General features: G+C 44.3%; 1 protein-coding gene across 1 annotated transcript; it reads right to left on the reverse strand.

The window, feature by feature from the left end:
- Positions 1-6,390: 6,390 nt before the first annotated feature.
- CCN2 (cellular communication network factor 2) lies at positions 6,391-9,566 on the reverse strand. Its single transcript, XM_019967446.2, has 5 exons — positions 9,368-9,566; positions 9,030-9,252; positions 8,462-8,713; positions 8,124-8,335; positions 6,391-7,748 (listed from the first exon to the last, which is right to left on the reverse strand). Exons 1-5 carry the CDS (start codon positions 9,431-9,433, stop codon positions 7,452-7,454), a joined length of 1,050 nt encoding a protein of 349 aa, XP_019823005.2. The 5' UTR covers positions 9,434-9,566; the 3' UTR covers positions 6,391-7,451.
- Between the last annotated feature and the right edge of the window lie 315 nt (positions 9,567-9,881).

Here is a 9,881-nt window from a genome sequence, read left to right on the forward strand (position 1 = left end):
CAGAGTCCACCCAAATCCATGTCCAATGAATTGGTGATGCCATCCAACCATCTTATCCTCTGTCGTCCCCTTCTCTTCCTGCCCTCAATCTTTCCCAGCATCAGGGTCTTTTCAAATGAGTCAGCTCTTTGCATCAGGTGGCCAAAGTATTGGAGTTTCAGCTTCAACATCAGTCCTTCCAGTGAACACCCAGGACTGATCTCCGTTAGGATAGACTGGTTGGATCTCCTTGCAGTCCAAGGGACTCTCAAGAGTCTTCTCCAACACCATAGTTCAAAAGCATCAATTCTTAGGCACTCGGCTTTCTTTATACTCCAAATCTCACATCCATACATGACTACTGGAAAAAACATAGCCTTAACTAGACAGACCTTTGTTGACAAAGTAATGTCTCTGCTTTTTAATATGCTGTCTAGGTTGGTCATAACTTTCCTTCCAAGGAGTAAGCGTCTTTTAATTTCATGGCTGCAATACCCATCTGCAGTGATTTTGGAACCCAGAAAAATAAAGTCAGCCACTGTTTCCACTGTTTCCCCATCTATTTGCCATGAAGTGATGGGACCGGATGCCATGATCTTAGTTTTCTGAATGTTGAGCTTTAAGCCAAGCTTTTCAGTCTCCTCTTTCACTTTCATCAAGAGGCTCTTTAGTTCTTCTTCACTTTCTGCCATAAGGGTGGTGTCATCTGCATATCTGAGGTTATTGATATTTCTCCTGGCAATCTTGATTCCAGCTTGTGTTTCCCCCAGCCCATCGTTTCTCATGATGTACTCTGCATAGAAGTTAAATAAGCAGGGTGACAATATACACCCTTATGTACTCCTTTTCCTATTTGGAACCAGTCTGTTCCATGTCCAGTTCTAACTGTTGCTTCCTGACCTGCATACAGGTTTCTCAAGAGGCAGGTCAGGTGGTCTGGTATTCTCATCTCTTTCAGAATTTTCCACAGTTTATTGTGATCCACACAGTCAAAGGCTTTGGAAAATATTATGTTTAGTGTATAATGAATAGATTCCTTATGATCATCAGATGACCAATTGGGTTTTTTTTCTTTAATTGTCATAATGAGGTAATGAATTTAAGTATAGATGATAGGCTTAATACACTGTGATTTTTATTGTCCTAAGAAGCTCAAATTGCCTCATCTTTAGTAGGAGTCTCTTCAGTTTGTGTCTTGAATCCTTTCAATACGTTCTTAATCGTCCTTGTGAACTTCATTATTATCTAATATATAAAGGTATTCCCTGCATAATTGTTTTTAACTTACACATTTCTTGCTCCAGTCCTGGAATCAGCTGTTCTCCAAGAAGCTCTGGTTGTTTTAGTGGAAAGTACATTACAAGGGTACAATTTGGGCCTAGGGATGCTCATTGTTTTTGAGTTCTCATTGTAGTTTATCCAGTGAGCAGATGTAGCAAAATGTATATGTATATATACATATATATATAATTGCGTGTGCTTTTTAAAAATGATTTTATGTATTCATTTATTTTTGGCTGTGCCAGGTCTTCGCTGTTGCATGGGCTTTTCTCTAGTTGTGGTGAGGGGGGATCCTTTCTAGTTGCAGTGCACAGACTTCTTATTGCAGTGGTTTCTCTTGTGAAACATGGGCTCTAGGGTATATGTGCTTCAGTAGTTGTGGCATGTAGGCTCATAGTTGTGGCTCCTGGACTTCAGAGCACAGGCTCAATTACTGTGGTACACAGTGGGCTTAGCTGCTCTGCAGCATGTGGCATCTTCCTGGATCCGGGATCGAACCCATGTCTCCTGCATTGGCAGGCAGATTCTTTATCACTGAGCCACCAGGGAAGCCTTGTGTGTATGTTTTAAAAGATAAAATGCGTCATAAATTTATGCTGATATTTCTAATCCAAATTCAGGACTACAGAATCTAACTTAACCACTTAAAAAAAATTTAATTGAAGGATAATTGCTTTACATTATTGAATTGGTTTCTACCAAGCATCAACATGAAACAGCCATAGGAACTTAACCAGTTTTATATTAAATCTGAATTTTCTGACTTTCTCACTAAGAATCCCAGTATTCACCACTGCTAAGGGTAGTATTAGAATGTCTATAGATAGCATATTCAAAAGCAGAGACAGTACTTTGCCAACAAAGGTTCGTCTAGTCAAGGCTATGGTTTTTCCTGTGTTCATGTATGGATGTGAGAGTTGGACTGTGAAGAAGGCTGAGCACCGAAGAATTGATGCTTTTGAACTGTGGTGTTGGAGAAGACTCTTGAGAGTCCCTTGGACTGCAGGGAGATCCAACCAGTCCATTCTGAAGGAGATCAGCCCTGGGATTTCTTTGGAAGGAATGATGCTAAAGCTGAAACTCCAGTACTTTGGCCACCTCATGCGAAGAGTTGACTCATTGGAAAAGACTCTGATGCTGGGAGGGATTGGGGGCAGGAGGAGAAGGGGACGTCAGAGGATGAGATGGCTGAATGGCATCACTGACTCGATGGATGTGAGTCTGAGTGAACTCCGGGAGTTGATGATGGACAGGGAGGCTTGGCGTGCTGCGATTCATGGGGTCGCAAAGAGTTGGACACGACTCAGCGACTGAACTGAACTGATAGTGGTTAATTTTCTTTAACCTGCATTATACACTCCATAGTCTCAGAATAGCAATACCATCACCACTTCAACCAATGAGAGCGTGCATGTGTGCATGCATGCGTGTGTGCTCAGTTGCTTCAGTTGTTTCGGACTCTGCGATGCTATGGACTGTAGCCTGCCAGTCTTCTCTGTCTAGGGGATTATCCAGACAAGAACACTAGAGTGGGTTACTGTGCCCTCCTCTAGAGAATCTTCCTGACTCAGGGATTGAACCTGAGTGTCTTATGTTTCCTACATTGGCAGGTGGGTTCTTTACCACTAGTGGGGAAGACCCTACCACCAAAAAAGTAGTTGTGTGTGTGTGTGTGTGTGTGTGTGTGTGTGTGTGTGTATGTGTATGTGTTGGTGAGTGTGTGTCATATGCTACTTTTATTCTCTCCCCAAACCTTTATGGTTACACTCTACACTGTCAGAGTATATGGCTGCTGTATACTGTACTTCCTCCTCTTTCATCTTTATTTAGTCTTTCTTCTAAAGATAAGCTATATTTAATGGCCACCACCAGTCCTTAATGTTATCATTTCTCAGACATTTTTGCTTTTTGAGCTTCTTGTCTAGTAGGCTCTTTAGAAAAGGTTCATAAGAATAATATGTCCTGAGATCTTATATGGTTTTAATGATTTGTCTGTGTCCTTTCTTCTTCAGAAGAAAGAAGAACTGTAGTGTTGGTGGCTCAGAGGTTAAAGCGTCTGCCCACAATGCGGGAGACCTGGGTTCAGATCCCTGGGTCAGGAAGATCCCCTGGAGAAGGAAATGGCAATCCACTCCAGTACTCTTGCCTGGAGAATCCCATGGATGAAGGAGCCTGGTGGGCTACAGTCCATGGGGTCGCAAAGAGTAGGACACGACTGAGGGACTTCACTTTCACTTTCTTCTTCAGTATCAGTTTTGAAGGATAAAAATTCTTTGGCTCACATTTTCTTTCCTTCAGTACCTTAAATAAGTTATTGTAATTTTTCTGATATGAAGTGTTGCAGTCATTATCAGAATGATGAATTACTTTTCTTTTACTTACAAGGTTCATGTTCTTTTTGCCTAGATGTTCTAACAATTTTTTCTTTTTCTTTATATTCCATCAATTTTACTAGAATATGTCTCAATGTTGGTTAATTTTATTAGTATCTTCCTGTATCACTTTCAAATCACTTTTTATTTCAGTTTTCTTTATTTATAGTTTTTGGGTTTTTTCTTCATCAGGAATTCCTACTATCCATATGTTGGACCTTCCTTGCCTATCTATAATATTTATCACTTCTGAAACTTTTAAATTTTTTATTTAAAAAAATTTTCCTCCTTCTCATCAACTTCTCTTCTTAAGGAATTATCTGTTGTGTTTGTTCACCCTTGTGTCCCATATAGTTTTCTAACATTTCTTTACTTTCTAATTTCTTCTTGAAATTATTTCCAAGTTTTACAAATCATTTATGTTGCTATTTAATGTCATTAGTCATTTCCTTTTAATTATTTATGTCTAGTGTTATTTTCTTAATGTTCTGTTGAAACAGTAGATTATAGTTTTGGCATGTTTTCTGGACATGTATTTCTGGCAATCTCCTTTTATCTGTAGAAATGCTATTCTATCCCCTATTATTATTTTTTCATATAATATCTTCATACAGATTTGGCTGTGATGATTTTGGTTTTCTATTTTTTATGCAAAATTATTTTTCCTGAACTTTATTTAGGAAGACAGCTTGGTTTAAATAGCTTTTCTAACTACACAGAGTTCTCTCTTTTATTGTTTTCCTGTGTTAAAAATATGGCCATCTGCTTCTTGAGCTTTTGAACTTGTTTTCTTCTGCTTTTTATCCGGACCCTTCTTTCAGAATGTTTTTGTTGTTTCTGACTTAATTTTGATTTTACTCCTAAGAATGTGGAGTCCTCCCTTGGGAGCCAGGCTTGGTTTGTAACTTTTATTGGAGTGGGCAAAACAAAACTCTTACCAGTTTCACAAGGTATCCTCAGATTGATCTATATTTCACTGCTGGCTGTTTTGAAGCTCTCCTCTTCTCAGATGCATCAAACACCCTGTTGTACTCCTTTGCTTTTTCTCACATTTTATTCTGACATAATAAAAGTCATGTAGTTGATGATTTCCCCCAACACATATCTTAGGGTACAAAGGATGTTTTGCCAACTAATTTTGTTATATGTCTCATGGTGTTTTGATTTCGCAATCTAATTTCTGTTTTTATGTGGAAATTTGGAAAATCTTAAAATCTATGCTTCCATTATTACTTCTGTCTTCCCAGAATTCTCAAATTCCTTTTAAAACAGTCAGGTTCATTTACCATGGCCCTTCATCTTTGCAGCTAGGAGTCAACTGACAGAAAGGAAATGTAAACCAAACAATGCGCTCTGTGTTTGTGTTGCGTGTGTGTGTGTTTGCATGTGGATTTATTTGGGGAAGTGGGGCACAGCTACTGGCGGGGTTGCTATATACGTATGTGGGTGTATTCTAAAAGTCCAATGTTTTGGCCAGAAATACTTTTCACATTTTGAACACGGGAAGTTTTCCCTTTGGTTTGTGGCATGGGCTCTGTTTGTAGAACTAGCCTTTTTTTTTTTGGATGTATTTTTGTCTCTTGGAATGACACAGGCACTACAGCATTGCTAATTACCTTGTGATGGCTTAGTCTGTCTGCAACTATTTTTTTCCCTAGAATCCACAGCTATTCTTATCTAGAAAAAATGGGCTTCCAGTTGTCCCTGGAGTATTCCTTTTGTTTGCCACTTATGTTAGTTGATTTTTCAGTGGAGACCTGGAGAGATCCAATGATCACTTCCATGTAGGTCTTCTTGAACAATTTCATTTTGTCAAACTACTTAATGAACTATTGATCTTGAGATCTGATATAGTGAAAACTTGGGGAAATGGGAGTTGGTTTTAAGGCAAATTTCTATAATACAAATGAATGGAAGGTTGGCTTATCGTTCTTTTCGTACTTATGCCATCATCTATTTGTGATTGGTTATCATGGTAGCTGAAAGCAGAATTATGCAAAATAATAAAAACATAATTTTTACAGATTTAATAGTAAGATACTGAAGCTCAGAAATAGATCTACAGTAAAGCATACAAATTCAAAAAAATAGTTAAAAATCTTCTATGTCTAAGGCACATGTAGGCTAGTTTATGATGATGGGTTGGAAATTAAATGCCTACAACAGCAGAGATATATTAAATATAAACAGAACCGAGGATAATAAAACAGAGATTGGTAAAAACATATAATCTGAAGAGAACTGAAGTATTTATAAAGTACTGTGAAGATAATGGAGAAGGCAATGGCACTCCACTCCAGTACTCTTACCTGGAAAAATCCCATGGACGGAGGAGCCTGGTAGGCTGCAGTCCACAGGGTCGCTAAGAGCCGGACAGGACTGAGCAGCTTTACTTTCACTTTTCTCTTTCATGTATTGGAGAAGGAAATGGCAACCCACTCCGGTGTTCTTGCCTGGAGAATCCCAGGGACGGGGGAGCCTGGTGGGCTGCCGTCTATGGGGTCGCAGAGTCGGACACGACTGAAGCACCTTAGCAGCAGCAGCAGCAGTGAAAATAATGAAAAATGCCTGTGTGCTCAACAGTGTGTATGCCTGTAAATTTGTGACACCTGATTCATTGTGAAATATGTTTATGTAAAAATCCTATTGAAGGGATCAACCAATTGATAAGAATAGATGAGAAAAAGATATTTAGAAAATTATAAGTGCATAGTTTTAAGACAAAAACTTCCCATTTAATAAATGAAAAACCAAGCCCTTTATAGAAAAAATATATACTTTATTTTCAACTAGAAAGGTGCAAACATGTAACTTTTGGTCACACTCTCAACAAATAAACTGTCCAAAAAACAGTCATAGTCAAAGTAGAGACAAATGCTTCCAGGTGGAAAAACCAATCAGCTATACAGAGCTACTCATTTTTAATAAAGGTCATTTGTTCGTTAAAAGTGAGGCTACCACGTTTCCAACCTACAGATCAGACTTTGAAGGACATCACTGCCTCACCTTCAGCAAACAACCTGTTTGGATGGACTGTTGCTCCAACTGCACAGAAATTCTATTTGAATATCCATTTCATGCTTTGAATTATCAGACAAGCTTTCCGTCCTACCTATGGTGTTCAGAATTGAGGCTAACACTTGAAATATCAAAGCATTAAAAACATAAACAAAAAGGCACAAACAACTTTAAATTAACTTAGATAACTGTACAAATATATATATATACACACAATATTTACAGTATCAATAAAAAAAAATCTGGCTTGTTACAGGCAAATTAGCTTGCCACAAGCTGTCCAGTCTAATAGACAGAATTCTGATTCCTGAACAATGTCCTTGAATCAGAATGTCATAGCTGAATCTGCTGTTCTGACTTAGAGACGAACTTGACTCAGCCTCATGATGGCTGGAGAACGCACATCCGAGCTGTTGCTGGAGCTATAGGCAGATCAGTGAGCATGCTAAAGTTTTCCTTTTCAGTGACACTCCAAATAGCAGTCACATCACTACCCCTAAAGATGACAAGGCTTTCTACTGGCCTCCTCCCACTGCTCCTAGCATACATGCTGGCGCTGTGCACTAATACAGTCCTATGATCAAGTCTCAATTTCTTCAAACCAGTGTCTGGGGTTGACGGACTATTCGTTTGAATATCACATGGCACAGTATTTTGAATTTGGTGGGAATTTTTCTTTTCCCCAGTTAGAAGCACAGATTTAAATAACTTGTGCCACTGAAATCACGTGTACACAAAAATGAGATGTGAATCGATTCAAGTGACAGCCTAAAATGTTCACGTGTCTCACTGTCTCTGGCTTTAGGCCATGTCTCCATACATCTTCCTGTAGTACAGTGACTCGAAGATGTCATTGTCTCCGGGGCAGTTGTAATGGCAGGCACAGGTCTTGATGAACATCATGCTCTTCTTCATGACCTCCCCATCAGGACACTTGAACTCCACGGGAAGGGTGGTGGTTCTGTGGGGGGTGCAGCACCGCCCGTCTGTGCACACTCCGCAGAATTTAGCTCGGTATGTCTTCATGCTGGTGCAGCCAGAAAGCTCAAACTTGATAGGCTTGGAGATTTTGGGGGTCCGGATGCACTTTTTGCCTTTCTGAGGAAGACAAGAGAGGAGAGAAAAATCAATGACTCTGCAAGGGGTGTGGCTTTCTTCAACTTCTGTGTGTTCTAGTCTCTGGGGCATTTAACTTCTGTTTATATTTTGAGGAGGGAAAGTTTGAGTCTCATTTGTCAGTTTTCCAAAAATAGACATGGCCTCTTTGGGGGTGTCTTGAATGAAACAGGGCTGTGGAAGATTTTCTAGTGGAAAACTGGTGGTTTCTATTAGGGAAAGTCTCATCCCAGTAAAACAGCTCAATGATATTTTTGGAGATAACAGGCCTCTGTAACACGGGTGATAAGAGACCTAGCTGTAGGCCAGTCCACTCTTGTTCCATGACCAGGAGTCAATAGAAACAGAACACCATACCTTAATGTTCTCCTCCAGGTCAGCTTCGCAAGGCCTGACCATGCAGAGGCGGCTCTGCTTCTCCAGCCTGCAGAATGCGTTGTCATTGGTAACCCGGGTGGAGATGCCCATTCCGCAGGTCTTGGAACAGGCACTCCACTCTGTGGTCTGGACCAGGCAGTTGGCTCGGATCATGGTTGGGTCTGGGCCAAACGTGTCTTCCGGCCGGTAAGCTACGAGAGCAGAGCACACAAACACAAGGTAAGACGCCAGGCTAAGTCACTTCCCCCTGCCCTCGGCCGAGTCAGGACTCGGCCCCTGGGGGAGAATCACGAGGCTGACTTGGAGGCTCAGCTCACCTGCGAGCGCAGGGCCGACCACGGTGTGCTCCTTGGGCTCATCACACACCCATTCCTCGCAGCATTTCCCGGGCAGTTTGACCCTCCGAGGGAAGGGGCAGTCGGGGCTGGGCAGGCGGACGTCCACGCTGCATAGGGGCACGCAGCCCACCGACCCGTCCAGACACGTGCACTGGTATTTGCAGCTGCTCTGGAAAGACTCTCCGCTCTGGTACACAGTTCCTCCGAAAACGCAGGGGGCACCATCTTTAGCTGAAGGAGAGGAAGGGAAAAGGGGGGGTGGATGCAGGAGGGCTCAAGCATCATTCTGGAGCCTCCAACAGGAAGCGCATCGGGGATGGGAGCCAGGAGCTGGGCTCCAGGGGTAAGGCTGCAAACAGCCGAAGGGGAGGAAGGGACCCAATTCGAGCGGCGTTATTTTCCGGTAGCGGGAAGGTGGGTGTGAGGGACGAGGTCATCGACTGTCCTCCCCCCGCCCCCCCAACCCGGAACCCCAGTGTTGGGGGGGGGGGGGCTCGGGGCTCGGGGCTCCGGGAGGTGGGGAGGGGGCGGGGGCTGCAGGTCTTACCGGTGCACACGCCGATCTTGCGGTTGGCCGGGGAGCCGAAGTCGCAGAAGAGGCCCTTGTGCGGATCGCAGGGGTCGCGCTCGGTACACAACTCACTCAGCTGCTTGGCGCACACGCGGCAGCAGCCGCAGCCGTCCAGCACCAAGCTGACGCCGGCGGGGCAGCGCGGCGCCGGGCCGGCAGGGCACTGGCACGGGGCGCTGCAGTCCTGGCTGGAGGCGGGCTGCGGAGGGAGGCGGCGGTCAGCCGACGCACGCCCCTCGGCGCCGCCTGGCCGCCTTCCCGCCCTTCGCGTCCCTCCCCCCGGCGCCGGCCGCCGCGGGGTCTCCGGTGCTTACCCGGCTGCAGAGGGCGAGCAGGAGCACGAAGGCGCAGCGGACCGGGCCCAGGCCGGTGGCTGACATGGTCGGGGCGCTGTGTCCGGCGGGCGGCGGGCGGCGAGAGGCGGCTGGCCGGGCGGGCGGCGCAGGTTTGGGCCGGAGGCGTGGGCCGGGGCGCGCCGGGCTGCTGTCTCGGGAGCTGTCGGCCGGGGCGGCTGCCGTCGGACTGGAGGAGGTGGGTCGCCGGCGGTGGGAGTCGCACTGGCTGCCTCCTCTCAGCGGGGAAGAGTTGTTGTGTGAGGCCGGGGCGGGCGGCCCGAGGCTTTTATACGCTCCGGGCGGCCCCGGTTCGCCAATGAGCTGAATGGAGTCCTACACAAACAGGGACATTCCTCGCATTCCTCCCCACCTTCCTGCCTCATCAACTCACACCGGATTGATTCTGACCCCTTGACACTCAGCATTCCTCCCGTCTGAAAAAGCTGGCACACTCCAGCTCACCAAAAAAAAAAAAAAAAAGGCTCAGTATTTC

Source organism: Bos indicus, chromosome 9 (genome assembly GCF_029378745.1).
Source record: "Bos indicus isolate NIAB-ARS_2022 breed Sahiwal x Tharparkar chromosome 9, NIAB-ARS_B.indTharparkar_mat_pri_1.0, whole genome shotgun sequence".
NCBI classification, from domain to species: Eukaryota; Metazoa; Chordata; class Mammalia; order Artiodactyla; family Bovidae; genus Bos; species Bos indicus.

Excerpts from the sequence above, each read along its gene's own strand:
- CCN2 (XM_019967446.2), bottom strand. The coding sequence starts at position 9,433 with ATGTCAGCCACCGGCCTGGGCCCGGTCCGCTGCGCCTTCGTGCTCCTG. Across the intron at positions 9,253-9,367 it reads TGCTCGCCCTCTGCAGCCGG|CCCGCCTCCAGCCAGGACTG; the intron begins GTAAGCACCGGA and ends CTCCCTCCGCAG. Across the intron at positions 7,749-8,123 it reads ACCTGGAGGAGAACATTAAG|AAAGGCAAAAAGTGCATCCG; the intron begins GTATGGTGTTCT and ends TGTCTTCCTCAG.